The following is a 19179-nucleotide window of genomic DNA, read 5'->3' on the forward strand; positions in this document are numbered from 1 at the left end:
TACAGTCCAGAGATCACTGGTCCAGTCTGTGTCATATTGTAACCCTACAGTCCAGAGATCACTGGTCCAGTCTGTGTCATATTGTAACCCTGTAGTCCAGAGACCACTGGTCCAGTTACACAGTCTTTGTCTCTTCTCAAGAGGCAGGGGAGGTGCAGCTCAGGCAGGCTGGTGTTGTGAAGCTTGAATTCGTGTGCCAGTGAGGGAAGAGTGAACACACATACTGAGCGCACTCTCGCACAGAGCTACAGGAAGGGGAGGTAGGGTGAGGGAGAGATTCATGTTTTCCAAGGCCAGCAGAGCACATGGAAGCTGGGAGAACCCAGTGCAGGGAATATTAATAACTCGGAGCCCAGCCCAGCACATTCCTGAGACCTGACTCATTGGAGCGCCACTCTCACTGCTCTCCAGGGGCGAGGAGAGGGAGGAGAGAGAGAGGGACACACAGACAATCCCCTATCCACGCAGTGTGCAGTGTGTAGTGTGACTGTGTGAGTATATAGTGCCCGTCATCGTGTGTGTACAGTATTTGCAGTGCGTCTGTGTATTAGTGTATAGTGGCTGTCATTGTGTCTGTGTGACTATATAGTGCCTGTCATTGTGTGTGTTGTGTGTGCAGTGTATCAGTGTGAGTATACAGTGCCTGTCATTGTGTGTGTTGTATGTGCAGTTTATCAGTGTGAGTATGTAATATAGTCTCTGAGTGTGTCTGCTGTGAAAAAAAAATCAGTATGTGTTCTGTCTGCAGGGTGTCAGTGTGTGTTCTGTCTTAAACACAGCTGTATTTATAAGCGCACACTGTGCCAGTGTGAGTGTGTCTCTGATTATCCACTGTGGAGGAACATGGAAACAGCTGACTGCTATTATACACGAGAAAGAAATCTGCCTGGCGCTCGTTAATCAATTATCTGTTCTCTCTGCTCATTCTTCCCCTTTCCCCTTTAAGAAGCCCTGCTGCTGAAGCTGAGTGTCAGAGACCCTCTAAGGAGCCACCAGATAAGATTATTACTCATCTATTTGGCTGATGCTTTTATCTGAAGTGAAGTACAGATGTTACAGTGGCACGCGTGTGTTTTCCAAACTTTTTTATTGTATTTCCAAATCTGCAGCTTCTCCACAACCCCTGCAGCTGGTAAGAGCTGATCAAACCCGCCCCAGTATTTTAGCACATTTAAGAAGCGGCGAAGACGCGGTGCTGTGTTAAAACTGTTTATTGAGTGTCGTTTATAATGAACACACAAGAGCGACTGTGGCGTCGTGAGAGAGTCTCGCTATACAGCAGTCAGGACGCATATGGTCGTCCGAGAAAATAATTATAAAACAGACAGCAAGCACTGCCCCAGCCCACAGGAAGTGACCTTGGCTTTCTGCATACACGACATTCTGCCAAAGTACATGGAGACCTGGTGCCGCCTAACGTGATTGACAGACAGTAAGAGCTAAACTGTTACAAGTTCTGTGTAAAAAACACAAAGACTCTGCTCCTTACAGGAAGCTGAGTAAAGATGCTCTCGTGACTGGGGCACTCATCGGTTTTCAATTGACGGTTAGTGAGTGCAGGTGTAAGGGGAGGTAGGGTGGATGCAGACACGTATTCCCTGGTTACAGGTCTCATTGTCCAGGGAACGGTAATGTTATTCTTTCCATCCTGAAAATACAGGGGTCGTGTCCACCAAAGAGCGCTGGTGCCTCAGAATGACAGGCTGATGGATCTTCACCTCTCTTTATTGAGGGATTCCGATCAGGGGAGGCTATGCGGGGGAATGATTCAAGTATTCAAAATCCTCAAAGGCACTGAGAACGGGAAGGCTCGTCTTTACACAAAGGGTGGTGGGAGGGTGGAACAGGTTGCCCAGCCGTGCTGTTGAAGCTGGTACCCGGACTTCCTTCAGGAAACAGCTGGAGATCCTCACTACGATCAAGCGAAAACGCCCGGTAAGGTGAATGGCCTCCTGTTGCTTGAGTTTTTCTGGTGTTCTTTGAACACATACAGGCTCTGCTAGCTTGTTGCTGGTGATGACTTTTGGCTAAAACCTGGTGTTATCACTCTTGCAGCTGAGCTCTGGAGTGTTAAGGGACCTGTTTGAACTTGTCCTTTGTTGTAGCTGCCTGCAACTTTTTTATGTTCTTTTTTTTTCCAGTGATTGAAACACTTTTGTTTTCCACATTTTTCCCATTCGATCTAGGCTCCTTGTCACCACTGGTCTGCTGCGCTGCAGTCACAAGGGAGCAGCAGTTCGGCGGAGGAGAGATTTGCATTTTTAAAGAGGTGGAAGTGACTGTTGAAAGTTCGAAGCTGCCCGGAAACTTTAAATACAATCAGTAAAGGATCAGTGACTCCAGTTGACCTGACCCTCGTGTTTCGTTCACATTCTGAATCTCCGCTTGCAGGTGGTTCGTTCAACTGAACGTAGATGTTTTTGCAGCAGAAGCTGATGACATCATTGACATAACATATGACATCACTGACCCCACCCCCTGGCAGCTGGAAGACAAGGGGTGTGTCCAAGGGAGCCACACTAGCTCAAGAGGCTAAATGGCCTCCTATGGCCTCACAGGAGAGCAATTTGACAGCAGGTCCGACTGGGCTGCAGACCAGAGCAGAGCACGAGTATGGGCACAGTGATGCTCAGAGGGGCGTCCTTCCCGAATAGGTGACCGAACAAAATGGTTTGGGATGCAAATGAGTGCAGGATATGATGAACTTGATACAAGCGAACCAGGACAGTATCCGCAGTTAAAAATGATTACAGCGTCCATAAAAAGTAGCAGAGGTCTGAAGGAGGGTTTGAAAAAGCGCTGAACGGCAGCTGGTGGTGTAGCTCAGCTGGGATATCAGTCGTTGGGATCAGAGGTATCGGTGTTAATTGAGTTAGATCAGTAACAGAAAGCGTGTGGGACAGGGAATGAGACAGACGGGGACACAGATAGACTGAAACCTGCTGATTATATTAAGATCCATAAGAGAGACAGACAGGATTGCTTAACAGCTTATCTAGATCTATAAAAGAGAGAGGTGAGGGAAAGGAGGCTGGTGGGGTTATTAAGATCGATAGCAGAGAGTCAGAGACAGATGGGTGCATAGAGAGAGACATACAGTACAGACACACAAAGAAACACAGGGACAGAGTCAGGCTGGAGGAGACAAAGACAGGACAGGGACAGACAGACACGCAGAGCAGAGAAAGATGGGAACAGATAGACAGGCAGGAGGACAAAGACAGAACAGACAGGAGAGTCAGACAGGGATAGACAGACAGGCAGGAGGACAAAGACGGACAGAGACAGACAGGCACAGACAGATAGGAGAGAAAGACAGAGACAGACAGGGACAGACAGACAGGAAAGACAGATAGACAGTAGAGACAGACGGACAAGAGACACAGACTAACAGGAGAGAGAGATCAATAGAAAGGAGAAACAGACGAACAGGAGAGACAGACAGATAGGCAGGAAAGACAGACAGGAGAGACAGACAGGGACAAGCAGACAGGACAGACAGACAGGAGAGACACAGAGACAGACAGGGACAGACAGGAGAGACAAACAGGCTGACAGGAGAGACAGACAGACACAGGCTGACAGGAGAGACACACAGAGACAGACAGACAGGCTGACAGGAGAGACAGACAGACAGGCTGACAGGAGAGACACACAGAGACAGACAGACAGGCTGACAGGAGAGACAGACAGACAGGAGAGACAGACAGAGACAATGCTCGAGCCCACCATGCGCTGCCAGAAGCCCAGAAACGAGTGAGTAGCGGGATGCAGCTGCGTGAGCTGGCCTGGAGCCAAGCAGAGCCACCGCTGGCACCGGGCAGTGCATGATGGGCCGAGAGAGGGAGCGGACGGAAGACAGCAAAGGCGCGGGCGTGGGGACAGGGACAGGGACAGGGAGGGAGGCTGGCCACCCGCAGGTGCTCGGGCGACCCCCCCCCCCCAGCTGTGCTCCGACCCACACTCCACCAACAACAGCCCCCCCTCCCTGCCCCGCCCCCTTGGCTCTAGGCGTCGGAGCCCTTTTGGCGGCGTTTGGAGGGGGGCACCAGGTGGCGGGGCAGCTCGGGGGGCAGCCCGTGGCCCTCCAGCTTGGCCTCGATCAGGTGGCTGGCCAGGGCGAACTCCTCGTCGTCCAGCATGCCGTCGCGGTCCACGTCCGACAGCTTCCAGATGCGGCCCAGGACGGAGTTGGGCAGCTTGGTGCTGACCATCCAGCCCTTGGCCTTGGTGCCGCTCAGCTTGCCCTCGCTGGGCGACAGCGTGTAGAAGATCTCGTCGTACTTGGGCTTGTCCTTCGTCACCACCCAGTCCTCCTCCTCCTCCTCGCCCAGCTCCCCGTCCCCCAGGCCCTCGATGCAGGCGAAGGGGTCGCCCTCGAAGAAGGGGCCCCCGCGGGTGCCCAGGAAGGCTCCCCCCTGCACCCCGGGCTGCCCCCCGCCCTCCAGCTCCTCCTGGCGCAGCAGGGGCATCAGCTTGGCGATGTCGCTGGTCAGCAGCTCGTCCAGCGCCGCCATCAGGCTGGGCTTGAGCGGCTTGAACTTCGTGAAGTCGTGAGCCATGAGCTGCTCCTGGGGCCCCAGCGGGAGAGAGAGGGGGGTTACTCTCTGACACAGAGCGAGAGCGCTACTGACACATCAAGCCCAGAGCACAGAACACTATAAGGCTGCCTGCAGGACACTTCTTTACACAAAGAGTTGCAGGGGTCTAGAACAAGCTTTCTATCGATGTGGTTGAAGCAGATTCCCTTGGACACTTAGGAAATGGCAGGATGAGGTCCTCTGATTGGTTAGCTACTAACAAACTAAAAAAGGAAGACAGACACATCGGCACTCAGACACACACACACGACCCTCAGATACACACTGACCCTCAGACACACACACACGACCCTCAGATACACACTGACACTCAGACACACACACACGACCCTCAGATACACACTGACACTCAGACACACATATCAACACACATCAACACTCAGACACACGCAGCGGCACTCAGACACACACAGCGGCACTCAGACACACACACACGACCCTCAGATACACACTGACCCTCAGACACACACACACGACCCTCAGATACACACTGACACTCAGACACACATATCAACACACATCAACACTCAGACACACGCAGCGGCACTCAGACACACACAGCGGCACTCAGACACACACACACGACCCTCAGATACACACTGACCCTCAGACACACACACACGACCCTCAGATACACACTGACCCTCAGACACACACACATGACACTCAGAGACACACACTGACACTCAGACACACATATCAACACACATCAACACTCAGACACACGCAGCGGCACTCAGACACACACAGCGGCACTCAGACACACACACACGACCCTCAGATACACACTGACCCTCAGACACACACACATGACACTCAGACACACATATCAACACACATCAACACTCAGACACACATATCAACACTCAGACACACACTGAGACTCAGACACACACACACGACCCTCAGATACACACTGACCCTCAGACAAACACACATGACACTCAGAGACACACACTGACACTCAGACACACATATCAACACTCAGACACACGCAGCGGCACTCAGACACACACAGCGGCACTCAGACACACACACAGGCAGACAGGTGGATAGACGAGAAGACAGACAGACGGTGAGATGGACAGGTTAGGCAGGTGGGGTAGACAGACACACCTGCATCTTGGCGCAGTCAGGGAAATCCCCAGGGGAGATGTGGTGCTGCAGCTGGATCTTGGAGAAGATGACGGGCAGCTCGTGGATCAGAGCCTTTTTCTTATTGTCCTTCCTGAACACTGACGGCATCTCCTGTTTCAGATAGCTGATGATGTGGGCATGGACCTGGTACACACAGAGAGAGGGGTTCACACACACTGCACTGAGAGACAGAGGGGTTCACACACACTGCACTGAGAGACAGGTTCACACACACTGCACTGAGAGACAGAGGGGTTCACACACACTGCACTGAGAGACAGGTTCACACACACTGCACTGAGAGACAAGGGTTACATACACACTGCACTGAGAGATAGAGGGGTAAACACACACACTGCACTGAGAGACAAAGGGGTTAACACACACTGCACTGAGAGATAGAGGGGTTCACACACACTGCACTGAGAGACAGAGGGGTTCACACACACTACACTGAGAGACAGGTTCACACACACTGCACTGAGAGACAGAGGGGTTCATACACACTGCACTGAGAGACAGAGGGGTTCACACACACTGCACTGAGAGACAGAGGGGTTCACACACACTGCACTGAGAGACAGAGGGGTTCATACACACTGCACTGAGAGACAGAGGGGTTAACACACACTGCACTGAGAGACAGAGGGGTTCATACACACTGCACTGAGAGACAGAGGGGTTCACACACACTGCACTGAGAGACAGAGGGGTTCACACACACTGCACTGAGAGACAGAGGGGTTCACACACACTGCACTGAGAGATAGAGGGGTTCACACGGAGGGGTTAGGACACACTGCAGTGCGAGAGATAGGATTAATACAAACACTGCAATAAACTGAGAAAGAGAGACAAGTCACTGTTTCTGTTTGAGACTGGTGTCCGTGGCGACAGAGGGCTGGGATTCTGCAGCGGTGGGAGGGTGGATCGGAAAACCCAGGAGAGAAGGAATGCATGCAAATCTGGCTCTTTCTTTCTCCAGGGCTGCCCCCTCTCCCGCTGTTTCCTCCCCGCCACTCCCGCCGGAGCGGGCCGGGCCGTGACTAACCCGAACGAGCCGGGCCCGCTTGACCAGGTCGTTGAGCTTGCGCAGGGCGGCGTTGCGCGGCAGGTTCTGGATGTCGGCGAACAGATCCTCCTCCTCCAGCTCGAACAGGTGCCGGTTGTCCGGGACCAGGAGGGGCTCGGCCCAGAAGGAGCCGATGAACACGCGGACAACCTCCGGGGTCCCGAACACCTGGGAGAGAGGAGAGAGGAGAGAGGAGAGAGGAGAGAGGAGAGAGGGAGGGAGAGAGGGAGAGAGCGGAGTGAGAAGGGATGGGGAGGAGAGAGGGAGTGAGAGAGGAGATAGGGAGTTAGAGGAGAGAGGGAGGGAGAGGAGAGAGGGAGAGGAGAGAGGGAGTGAGAGAGGGAGTGAGAGGAGAGGAGAGAGGGAGGAAAGGGAGGGACAGGAGAGAGGGAGGGAGGGAGAGTTTGGGGGATCGAGAGGGACAGAGACAGACACAAAGGGGATGAAAAGGAGAGAGATTGTTGTGGCCCAGGCAGAAAAGCCGAGCAGTTTGAGGGTATCAGGGCAGAGTGCAGAGCAGCGCGGCAGGGCGCTATACCAGCTCAGCTGTGGGCTGACGCACCTTCCCCAGCGACCACATGAGGGCGCCGTAGACGCGCATCAGCTGCTGCGTGCCCACCATGTCGGCCTTGTTCAGCACCACGCGCAGCTTGTCCTCGTTGCCTCGCAGAGCCCCGATCGCCTCCGAGAACTCGTCCGAGATCTCCAGCTTGTGGGCATCGAACAGCAGGATGATCCGGTCCACCCGCTCGGCAAACCAGCGCAGCACCGCCGGGAAGTCATAGCCTGGGGGTCAGAGAGAGAGGGGTTAATCCAGACACACCAGTACTGCACCAGGAGAGAGAGAGAGAGGGGTTAATCCAGACACACCAGTACTGCACCAGGAGAGAGAGAGGGGTTAATCCAGACACTCCAGTACAGCACCAGGAGAGAGAGAGGGGTTAATCCAGACACACCAGTACTGCACCAGGAGAGAGAGAGAGAGGGGTTAATCCAGACACTCCAGTACAGCACCAGGAGAGAGAGAGGGGTTAATCCAGACACTCCAGTACAGCACCAGGAGAGAGAGAGGGGTTAATCCAGACACACCAGTACTGCACCAGGAGAGAGAGAGAGAGGGGTTAATCCAGACACTCCAGTACAGCACCAGGAGAGAGAGAGAGAGGGGTTAATCCAGACACTCCAGTACAGCACCAGGAGAGAGAGAGAGAGGGGTTAATCCAGACACACCAGTACAGCACCAGGAGAGAGAGAGGGGTTAATCCAGACACTCCAGTACAGCACCAGGAGAGAGAGAGGGGTTAATCCAGACACACCAGTACTGCACCAGGAGAGAGAGAGGGGTTAATCCAGACACTCCAGTACTGCACCAGGAGAGAGAGAGGGGTTAATCCAGACACTCCAGTACAGCACCAGGAGAGAGAGAGAGGGGTTAATCCAGACACACCAGTACTGCACCAGGAGAGAGAGAGAGAGGGGTTAATCCAGACACACCAGTACTGCACCAGGAGAGAGAGAGAGGGGTTAATCCAGACACTCCAGTACAGCACCAGGAGAGAGAGAGGGGTTAATCCAGACACATCAGTACAGCACCAGGAGAGAGAGAGGGGTTAATCCAGACACACCAGTACTGCACCAGGAGAGAGAGAGAGGGGTTAATCCAGACACTCCAGTACAGCACCAGGAGAGAGAGAGAGAGAGGGGTTAATCCAGACACTCCAGTACAGCACCAGGAGAGAGAGAGGGGTTAATCCAGACACTCCAGTACTGCACCAGGAGAGAGAGAGAGAGGGGTTAATCCAGACACTCCAGTACAGCACCAGGAGAGAGAGAGAGAGGGGTTAATCCAGACACTCCAGTACAGCACCAGGAGAGAGAGAGGGGTTAATCCAGACACTCCAGTACTGCACCAGGAGAGAGAGAGGGGTTAATCCAGACACTCCAGTACTGCACCAGGAGAGAGAGAGAGAGAGAGAGAGAGGGGTTAATCCAGACACTCCAGTACAGCACCAGGAGAGAGAGAGGGGTCAATCCAGACACTCCAGTACAGCACCAGGAGAGAGAGAGGGGTTAATTCAGACACACCAGTACAGCACCAGGAGAGAGAGAGGGGTTAATCCAGACACACCAGTACAGCACCAGGAGAGAGAGAGGGGTTAATCCAGACACACCAGTACTGCACCAGGAGAGAGAGAGGGGTTAATCCAGACACTCCAGTACAGCACCAGGAGAGAGAGAGAGGGGTTAATCCAGACACACCAGTACTGCACCAGGAGAGAGAGAGAGAGGGGTTAATCCAGACACACCAGTACTGCACCAGGAGAGAGAGAGGAGTTAATCCAGACACACCAGTACAGCACCAGGAGAGAGAGAGGGGTTAATCCAGACACACCAGTACTGCACCAGGAGAGAGAGAGAGAGGGGTTAATCCAGACACTCCAGTACAGCACCAGGAGAGAGAGAGGGGTTAATCCAGACACATCAGTACAGCACCAGGAGAGAGAGAGGGGTTAATCCAGACACACCAGTACTGCACCAGGAGAGAGAGAGAGGGGTTAATCCAGACACTCCAGTACAGCACCAGGAGAGAGAGAGAGAGGGGTTAATCCAGACACTCCAGTACAGCACCAGGAGAGAGAGAGGGGTTAATCCAGACACACCAGTACAGCACCAGGAGAGAGAGAGGGGTTAATCCAGACACACCAGTACTGCACCAGGAGAGAGAGAGAGAGGGGTTAATCCAGACACTCCAGTACAGCACCAGGAGAGAGAGAGAGGGGTTAATCCAGACACTCCAGTACAGCACCAGGAGAGAGAGAGGGGTTAATCCAGACACTCCAGTACTGCACCAGGAGAGAGAGAGGGGTTAATCCAGACACTCCAGTACTGCACCAGGAGAGAGAGAGAGAGAGAGAGAGAGAAAGAGAGAGAGAGAGAGGGGTTAATCCAGACACTCCAGTACAGCACCAGGAGAGAGAGAGGGGTTAATCCAGACACTCCAGTACAGCACCAGGAGAGAGAGGGGTTAATTCAGACACACCAGTACAGCACCAGGAGAGAGAGAGGGGTTAATCCAGACACACCAGTACAGCACCAGGAGAGAGAGAGGGGTTAATCCAGACACACCAGTACTGCACCAGGAGAGAGAGAGAGGGGTTAATCCAGACCTCCCCTCCCTCCTCCTCTGTTTTCCCCAGGCCTCTATCCCTGTATCTCTCTCGTTCTGCATTCCACCTCCTCCTACATTCCTGTTGCCCACCCCTCCCTCTCCTCTAGATGAGCTGGACTACACCAGGAAGACAGGCGGTTTTAGGCCTGTTATCTCTCCAGCTACCCCAGCAAAAATCCAATAGGAATTATGAGAAATATACAAATGAAAATGGTGCAACTGTTTTCACATTAGAAACAAAATCATCTCTTTAAATGATTCGGTCTCTAATGTGAAATCAGTTGCACATTTTCTTTAGATCTACTTATAAATAATTATATTTTTAGACCTAATTGTGTCAGACGGTATGGTATCACACTCTCAGAACGTTGAAACAGGAGGACCTAATATACATTCCCATAATGCACAGCAACTGCATGCTCTTAACACACACCTATTCATATTTTTATAGATACAGATGACCAGTGAAGCAGAGTCAGTGCTGATATCTGGACCTGCACTTCAGATTAACACTCAGTGGTCACTGTACGACTCTGTTCATCATATCAAGCAAGGCTGTGGAACTGCTCTGGTCTTCACTTCCTGATGTACTGGCCAGCGGAGCCATGTGGCTCCGACGTGCAAGAGAGAGATTCCAGCAGAGGCGTGTGTATGTAAACACACACACACTCTCACTCCCTCTCTCGCCTGTCCCACACGCAGCATTCCAGATGCAGAGAAAGAATTTAAAGAACTCTCTCAGCTCTCCTGCTCCAGAGCTGACTTCTTTCTCACCCTCGGTCTCTCTTCCTGCACTTTGTCCCTAACAAGCTGTGTGTGTACAGGTGTATAGGGTGTAGGGGAATGGGGTGTAGATTATAGGAGAGAGGTGTCTAGGGTGTAGATTATAGGGGAGAGGTGTCTAGGGTGTAGATTATAGGGGAGGGGTGTATAGGGTGTAGGGGAATGGGGTGTAGATTATAGGAGAGAGGTGTCTAGGGTGTAGATTATAGGGGAGGGGTGTCTAGGGTGTAGATATTAGGGGAGAGGTGTATAGGGGTTAGGGGAATGGGGTGTAGATTATAGGAGAGAGGTGTCTAGGGTGTAGATTATAGGGGAGAGGTGTCTAGGGTGTAGATTATAGGGGAGGGGTGTATAGGGTGTAAGGAAATGGGGTGTAGATTATAGGGGAGAGGTGTCTAGGGTGTAGGGGAACCAGAGTACAGAGTGAAGGGGAATGGGGTGTAGATATTAGGGGAGGAGTGTATAGGGTGTAGGGGAATGGGGTGTAGATATTAGGGGAGGAGTGTATAGGGTGTAGGGGAATGGGGTGTAGATATTAGGGGAGGAGTGTATAGGGTGTAGGGGAATGGGTTGTACAGTAGGGGAGATGTATAGGCTGTGTAGAGTGAAGGAGAGAGGTGATCAGATCGAGACACACGAAGGCCACTGATGAACATCCCACAGTCTCATCCTCCTTCTTCCCTGTCCTCTCCCTCTCTTCTTTCCCTCCTTTCTCTCTCTTCCCTCCCACCTCTCTTGCCCTCTCTTACCCCGGCTCACTCTCTGTTTGGCTCCAGACAAGATCCCGGGGGTATCGATGATGCTGATGCTCTCCAGCACCTGATTCTGCATCTGGGCGCACTGGAACCTACCACAGACGGAGAGGTTAGGAAGCAGGAAAGGCCCATATAATATTAAGTCATTCAAATTAGCCTGGACTGTGTCATATTGTAACCCTATAGTCCAGAGATCACTGGTCCAGTCTGTGTCATATTGTAACCCTACAGTCCAGAGATCACTGGTCCAGTCTGTGTCATATTGTAACCCTACAGTCCAGAGATCACTGGTCCAGTCTGTGTCATACTGTAACCCTACAGTCCAGAGATCACTGGTCCAGTCTGTGTCCTATTGTAGCCCTACAGTCCAGAGATCACTGGTCCAGTCTGTGTCCTATTGTAGCCCTACAGTCCAGAGATCACTGGTCCAGTCTGTGTCATATTGTAACCCTATAGTCCAGAGATCACTGCTCCAGTCTGTGTCATATTGTAGCCCTACAGTCCAGAGATCACTGGTCCAGTCTGTGTCATACTGTAACCCTACAGTCCAGAGATCACTGGTCCAGTCTGTGTCCTATTGTAGCCCTACAGTCCAGAGATCACTGGTCCAGTCTGTGTCATATTGTAACCCTATAGTCCAGAGATCACTGGTCCAGTCTGTGTCATATTGTAACCCTACAGTCCAGAGATCACTGGTGAACTCTGTGTCATATTTTGCCCCGTTGTGATTTCACGGACTCACTGGACACACCGACTGCGCTTCTCCTCTGACTTGTTGACCCGGAGGTACAGGCTGTCCCTGTGCAGCTATGCAGTTACTCCGACAGCCCGGGGAGCTGATGTAAAGTCCAGATTATTTCCCCTCCCTCCTCTACCCATTGTGTGTGGAGTGGCCCTCTCAATGCACTGAGCTTCCTGAAGGAAAATCAGAATCCCTGCCAGCATGAAACAATACACCTCGCTAATGATCGGCACCATTTAGAATAACAGGGCCGCTTCCTGCCCGCTAACGAGCTTAACGAGCCCGCAGCCCTTCCAGGGCGGGGTGGAAAAAAACAAAAGACACAAACACACACAAATACACACACTGGTAAACTGTTGAGAGCGAACAGAGATGTCCTGAGCACACTGCAGCTGGAGACGGGGTTACCCCCAGCCAGAACAGCCGAGCCGTCTTGCCCCAGGGTGACTGGGCAGCTCACTCTCCGAAGAGTGACGCCACGTGCTTTACACTCAGGGAAGTAGTAATATTGCCCCAGAAGGGGGCTGTTTCTTGTTTGCAACCGTACGCGTTGTCTGGTTCGCCTTCACTCTTGCCCCTGGGGGGGGTCTCCTGTCTCTGTCCAACCCGAACCCCCGAGGAGCTGAACTGGGGCTCAGGCCAGCTGTCCTGCCAGTGTCCCGCTGTCCGCCTGCCCCCCAGGCCAGCCCCGCGCTCCGTGGGCCGGCGGGACCGATCCAGTCCGCCTCGATGAGCCCCAGCGCCCGGACCTGGGCCCTGGACGGCGGACGGCGGGCAGCACTCGGGGACTCGCTTGCCCAGGGACGTGCGAGGTGTAGAGGGACACAGTCCTGCCCAGCCCTTGCAGCTCACGCCATTCCTGTAAGGCAGCAGCAGCAGCGAAGAGACGCCCCACTCCAGCTCCTTCCCAGTCTGGTCCCACTGACTGTCCCTCTCCGACTCCCACCCGCCCCGGCGGCCTCTCTCCTCTCTTCCCACCTCAGCTCTCCTCGCCCCCTCTGCATGCTTCTGCACGCCCCTGCGTCTCAAACAGCTGCCCCTTCCCTCCTGCCTTACCCCCCCCCCCGCCACCCTCCCTCCACATTCACGCGGTTCCTTCTCCTCTCCTTGCCCCCGCACCTGTGCCAGGGGGATGCAGGCTCGAGAGAGCAGCGCACAGGCAGAGCCCTCGCTGCCCGGGCTGGAACACACACACACACTCTCACACCCTCTGCCTCCATTTCTCAGTTTTTCCACAAATAAGGTAAACCCCTCCCCTCTGTGGCAGTCTGGCACAGAGACACGACATTCCACACAGCAGAACTGACGCACTTTTCCCTTCTCCCACCACCCCCTCCCCTCGGTCTTTCTCTCTCGCCCTCCTTTCCCTTTCTCCTGCTGCACTCCTCCTCTCTCCCCTCTGTCTCCTTCCTCCCTTCTCTCTCTGCCGGCTCCTGATGCTCCCAGCTCTGTGTGCACCCCGCCTGAAGACGCAGCTCTGCAGCCCCCCCCCCACCTCCTCTGGCCACATGTGCGGGGGTGCGTCAGTTTCTAATCCGCAGAGCACCCGCTGGCCCCAGAGAGGCTGGAGCTGAGAGGAGCTGCATCCTCCTCCATGTTGCTCCTTTGGGTGCCCACAGCTTAGGGATTCCAGGGCCTCATCCAGCTGTTTCCCAAAGCACCCTCAGGAATGAGCCAGTTCCAGACACCCACTACTCTCTGTGTAAAGAAGCGTCTCTTGTTTTCACCCTTTACTCAATTTCCTCTTTACATTCCACTCCTTGTGTCACTCTTTGTATTAAAGCAGTCCTCAGGGTTGACTCAGTTATGCCTTTCAGGATTTTAAAAACCTCAATATCAAATCCACTCATGATCTACCAGTTCCTTCAGCTTGACTACGTGTGATCTGCCTTTGAGACCAGCAGTTACATCAGGTCACTTTCCTTTGAACTCCTTCCAGCTCTCTGCGCCACGATGACTACAGATGTTTACAATACTGGACGCTTGGTCTTATTAATGACACACTAATGTGAACACATCCACGGCAATGATGGATGTAAGTAAATTCGAAACAAGTAATTACAGTATCCCTCCTCTCTCCACTGGTCCAGTCACCTGTTAGATTCTTCAAATGTTCAAATTCAAACAGCTTTATTGTCAGGACTGGTAAACTACAGTGTTGCCAAAGCATATACTGTACAGTACATCCAGCCCTCGCTCCAGTAGCCCAAATTCCTCCTCATCTGGACCAATCATCCCCTTCTCACCACTGGATCAATTCTCTCTTCCCATGCTCTCTACTAGCACAAACATCTCGCCCTCCTCTGGACCAATCACGCCTCTCCTTTCTCCAAGTCCTCTCACCACTAAACCAATCACATTTCTCATTTCTCCAAGTCCTCTCACCACTAGACCAATCACATCTCTCCTTTCTCCAAGCCCTCTCACCACTGGACCAATCACATCTCTCCTTTCTCCAAGCCCTCTCACCACTGGACCAATCACATCTCTCATTTCTCCAAGCCCTCTCACCACTGGACCAATCACATCTCTCCTTTCTCCAAGTCCTCTCACCACTGGACCAATCACATCTCTCCTTTCTCCAAGTCCTCTCACCACTGGACCAATCACATCTCTCCTTTCTCCAAGCCCTCTCACCACTGGACCAATCACATCTCTCATTTCTCCAAGTCCTCTCACCACAGGACCAATCACATCTCTCCTTTCTCCAAGCCCTCTCACCACTGGACCAATAAGATTTCTCTTTTCTCCAAGTCCTCTCACCAGTGGACCAATCACATCTCTCCTCTCACCACATGACTCACCCCCCATGCTCCATCCCACAGCTCCCTGTTCCTGCATCTCCTTCCTTGATGACAGCGCTCCCATGTGCATTCCCTACCCCCTTTCCTGCACGGCGCATCTCCATTCTCCTCTCTCTCACCTGTTGAGGAAGGTGTTCCCAAAGGGGTTCAGCTTCCGGAAGGGTTTGTTGGGGTCGACAATGAGGGCGTTCCCGGGAATGAGGGACTCCACCTCACCATGCATGATGGCAGTGAAGGAGTCGGTAGTCGGCTCAGGACCCACTCGGCTCCCTGGCACATCCTGCTCCAGGAGGTACCTGCCACAGCAGGGAAGGCGCAGTAGAGAGATGCCAAGTCAACCACAGAGGCAGCCAGTCAGGTGAGACATAGAGGCAGTTAGACAGCATAGTCAGACAATCAGGAAGAGAGGCAGTTAGGATAGTCAGAAAATCAGGCAGAGAAACTGTTAGACAGGATAGTCAGAAAATCAGGCAGAGAAACTGTTAGACAGGATAGTCAGACAGTCAGCAGAGAGGCAGTTAGACAGGATAGTCAGACAGTCAGCAGAGAGGCAGTTAGACAAGATAGACAGACATTCAGCAGCGAGGCAGTTAGACAGGATAGTCAGACAGACGTTCAGCAGAGAGGCAGTTAGACAGGATAGTCAGACAGACATTCAGCAGCGAGGCAGTTAGACAGGATAGACGTTCAGCAGAGAGGCAGCTAGACAGGATAGTCAGACAGACGTTCAGCAGAAAGGCAGTTAGAAAGGATAGTCAGACAGACGTTCAGTAGAAAGGCAGTTAGACAGGATAGTCAGACAGACGTTCAGCAGAGAAGCAGTTAGACAGGATAGTCAGACAGACATTCAGCAGCGAGGCAGTTAGACAAGATAGACAGACGTTCAGCAGAGAGGCAGTTTGACAGGATAGTCAGACAGACAGTCAGAGATGCAGTTGTGGACACACCGACAGCTCAGTCAGACGTACAGGCAGTGAATCGGTCAGAGAGACACAGAGAGAGAGACTGTCTCCGGGCCGTACCGGATGAAGGTGGTCTTCCCGGTGGAGTACTGGCCCACCACCAGCACCATGGGCTTGTTGTCGAAGTCGGCGTCCTCCAGGCTGGGCGAGTGGAAGTCGTGGAAGCTGTAGTACTGCTCCAGAGGGAGCAGCTTCCGGCGGTACAGAGACTTCAGCCCCTCGGTCACCGTCCGGATCACCTCCGGTGTCTTCCGCGCCTTGTCGCCTTTCCGTCCCCAGCGAGACATCGCGGCCGCAGGGGGGGGTCGCAGAGCCGGTGGCACGGCGGAGGGCAGTGAAGGGAGATCGGGGCGGGGCTGCGCCTGTCCTCCTGGGTCTCTCTCTGGGCCTGCCTGTCCGTCTTCCTCCGTGAGTCCCGGAGCTCACTTCAGACGTCCGCGTCTCCGAGTGAGGCTGTCCCCGTGTCTCGCTCCTCCCGCTGCGCCGGTAATTTCCGCGGTCCGGGCCTGGGTATTCCCACACTGACAGACGTCAGCGTCCCTGCCTGTCCAACGTTCCTGCAAAAGAAGCTGAAGTCGCATTAGGATATGACAGAGGCCTGGAGGGCTCAATAGTTGAGGAAGATGGGAGGGTGGATGGGTTAGGCAGAAGGATGGGTAGAGGGAAGACTGGATCAGTGCATCAGGCGGGCTGGTGGACAGATTCTCTGGATGGACGGAGACATTCAGCTCTCCACACGCAGACCCCTTTCGCCAAAGTGAAAAGCTCACGTTGCCCAGGGGCCCCCGTCAGGAGAAACCCCTCTTTTCTGCAAGGCGGAGAGATGGCAGAGGGCGCAAGGGGGAGAGGAGGGTGGGAAGAGCAGAAGGCAGGAAGAGGGGGAGCTCTGGAGGCGCACGGCCGCAGCAGCACGGGAGGGCCTTACCTGCAGAGGGGAGACCGCCGCCCCTGCCAAACCAGCAGGGAAAACGAGCCCGGGAGATCGGGAGAGCCGAGGAAGGAGGGAAGACCACTTCTTTTTGTCTCCTCCTTGTTTCTTGTGGGAATGATGGCTTCCGGAGGGCGTCCTGGAGGCGCGGGGAATCTCTGCCTCTTGGGAATCCTCCGAGCGCAAAGCTGCTCCTGCTGCACGCTCCCTCGCGCCCCTGAGAGGCGAAGAGCTCGGCGCGTCGGGACCGGAGAGACCTGGCCAAAGAGTTCGGGGTTCGGCTCTCAGCTGCCTGCTGTGTGTGTGCGCGAGAGAGAGAGAGAGAGCTGGTCTGCTCCGACTGGCTCGGTCGCAAGGAAGCTGCAGCAGCTCCAGCCCAGCCCTGGCGTATCCAGCACTGTCCCCTCCCTCTCCTTCTCTTTCTCCCTGTTCCTGGGAAGAAAAACAACGCTTTCTCTCTCTCTCTCTCGCCCTCAGCATCCAGGCCCAGAGCACGAGCTGGGCTGTCTGAGGGTTGGAAGGCTGGGAGGAGGTGTGGCAGGGAGAGAGGGGGGAGATCTGGGGAGTTGGCGAATGTTTCCAGGAGGAGTCTGGGACCCAGGGCTGTTTCACACATTAACACACTGCCCCCACACAGTGGGGGGGGGGTCAGGCTGGACCGCTGGGGGTGCACGCCCTGTGAAGCTGCAGAAGCTGACCAGGGTGGAAAAAGTGTGTGTTCACCCCCAGCCACACCCTCCAACCCCCCCCCCCCACCTACAAAGGAAGATCTGAACAAGATCCCCCCCCACTTTGCGAAAGGGCTCATCAGCTCCTGGTGAGAGAGATGGACTGTCCTCACACTGTAGCTGCTGGAAAAAAAAATGGACAAGAAAAGCTTTTGTTTATTTTTCTGAAGAGCTGTATGGTTTTTTCCCCCACACCCACTGCTCCTCTCTCGCCCCCAGCTCCATCTCGGCCCAGGCTGAGCGCAAGCCTGGCTCTGGGGCGCCCTCTGGTGGCGGAGGGGTGAATGAACTACCAGCTGTTCTTCAGTACGTGACCCATATGTGACAGTGGTCAGGCATGCCCCTTTATTATTGCATACATTGCGGTATATTAAAAGATACCGAAGTCCTTAGCATGAAATTAACTCAATCTGCAATTCTAAACCTAAAGCTAAGACAAGACGCAAGTACAACATCCATTCATTTTCTAACCACTGTATCCAATTCAGGGTAGCGGGGAGCCGGAGCCTATCCCAGCAAGCAAGGGGCACAGAGGATACACCCTGCACAGGAGCCTAGTCCATCCCAGGGCTGACACTCACACCTGGAAGCCAGTTAACCTATCAGTACGTCTCAGGACTGGGGAGGAAACCCACGTGAACACAGGAAGAACATTCAAACTCCATCCGCATATCACCCCAGAAACTGAACCCAGGTCCACAGTGCAGTAATGCTAACCACTGTGCCACCATGCTGCTCTACATATGAGATGCTCCAGGGTCATAGAATTATCAAGGTTCTTGACAATAGTCCCAGGGCTGCCTCACTCTGCATCCTAAAAGGATTTAAAATAGTTTTATAGGGCAGTATATTTTTTGTCACTGTGGCAACGGCTGGATTGCTGGACTTGGTCATGTTGTAACCCTGTAGTCCAGAGATCACTGGTCCAGTCTGTCATATTGTAATCCTGTAGTCCAGAGATCACTGGTCCAGTCTGTGTCATATTGTAACCCTATAGTCCAGAGATCACTGGTCCAGTCTGTGTCATATTGTAATCCTGTAGTCCAGAGATCACTGGTCCAGTCTGTGTCATATTGTAACCCTATGGCCCAGAGATCACTGGTCCAGTCTGTGTCATATTGTAACCCTACAGTCCAGAGATCACTGGTCCAGTCTGTGTCATATTGTAACCCTACAGTCCAGAGATCACTGGTCCAGTCTGTCATGTTGTAGCCCTACAGTCCAGAGATCACTGGTCCAGTCTGTGTCATGTTGTAACCCTCTAGTCCAGAGATTGCCGGACCAGTCTGGGATGTGTTATATTGTGGCCCTGTAGTTCAGTGGTCACTAGTCCAGTCTGGCCTGTGACTGGAATTGTCTAATTCTGCACACAGTTGGTAATGTATGGTGCAAGATCCACTGAGCTCTGATAAGGCTGGGTCAGTCAGAGTATCCTTGCTCATGCACCCTGTTAGAATTTGCTGGGATGCTTGCAAGGGAGAGACATCTCCAGGTTAGA

The 19179-nt window shown here is 53.4% G+C and overlaps 1 protein-coding gene and 1 long non-coding RNA gene across 3 annotated transcripts; one reads left to right on the forward strand and one right to left on the reverse strand.

Moving 5' to 3' along the window:
- Positions 1-377: 377 nt before the first annotated feature.
- On the forward strand, positions 378-2340 carry LOC148838627 (uncharacterized). The gene is made up of 3 exons (XR_016090852.1): positions 378-491; positions 950-1132; positions 1661-2340. It is a non-coding gene; the product is annotated as an uncharacterized LOC148838627 (long non-coding RNA).
- On the reverse strand, positions 1197-17462 carry LOC148838628 (EH domain-containing protein 2-like). Of its 2 annotated transcripts, none has more exons than XM_088911611.1 (8): positions 16951-17462; positions 16086-16594; positions 15183-15359; positions 11512-11609; positions 7373-7596; positions 6790-6978; positions 5718-5882; positions 1197-4571 (listed from the first exon to the last, which is right to left on the reverse strand). In XM_088911611.1, exons 2-8 carry the CDS (start codon positions 16310-16312, stop codon positions 4008-4010), a joined length of 1644 nt encoding a protein of 547 aa, XP_088767737.1. In that variant the 5' UTR covers positions 16313-16594; positions 16951-17462; the 3' UTR covers positions 1197-4007. The 2 variants fall into 2 exon arrangements, with proteins under 2 accessions (XP_088767737.1, XP_088767736.1); XM_088911610.1 differs by having other exon boundaries at positions 16086-16582; positions 16951-17421.
- Between the last annotated feature and the right edge of the window lie 1717 nt (positions 17463-19179).

This window comes from Atractosteus spatula, chromosome 3, assembly GCF_055471065.1.
Source record: "Atractosteus spatula isolate fAtrSpa1 chromosome 3, fAtrSpa1.hap1, whole genome shotgun sequence".
NCBI classification, from domain to species: Eukaryota; Metazoa; Chordata; class Actinopteri; order Semionotiformes; family Lepisosteidae; genus Atractosteus; species Atractosteus spatula.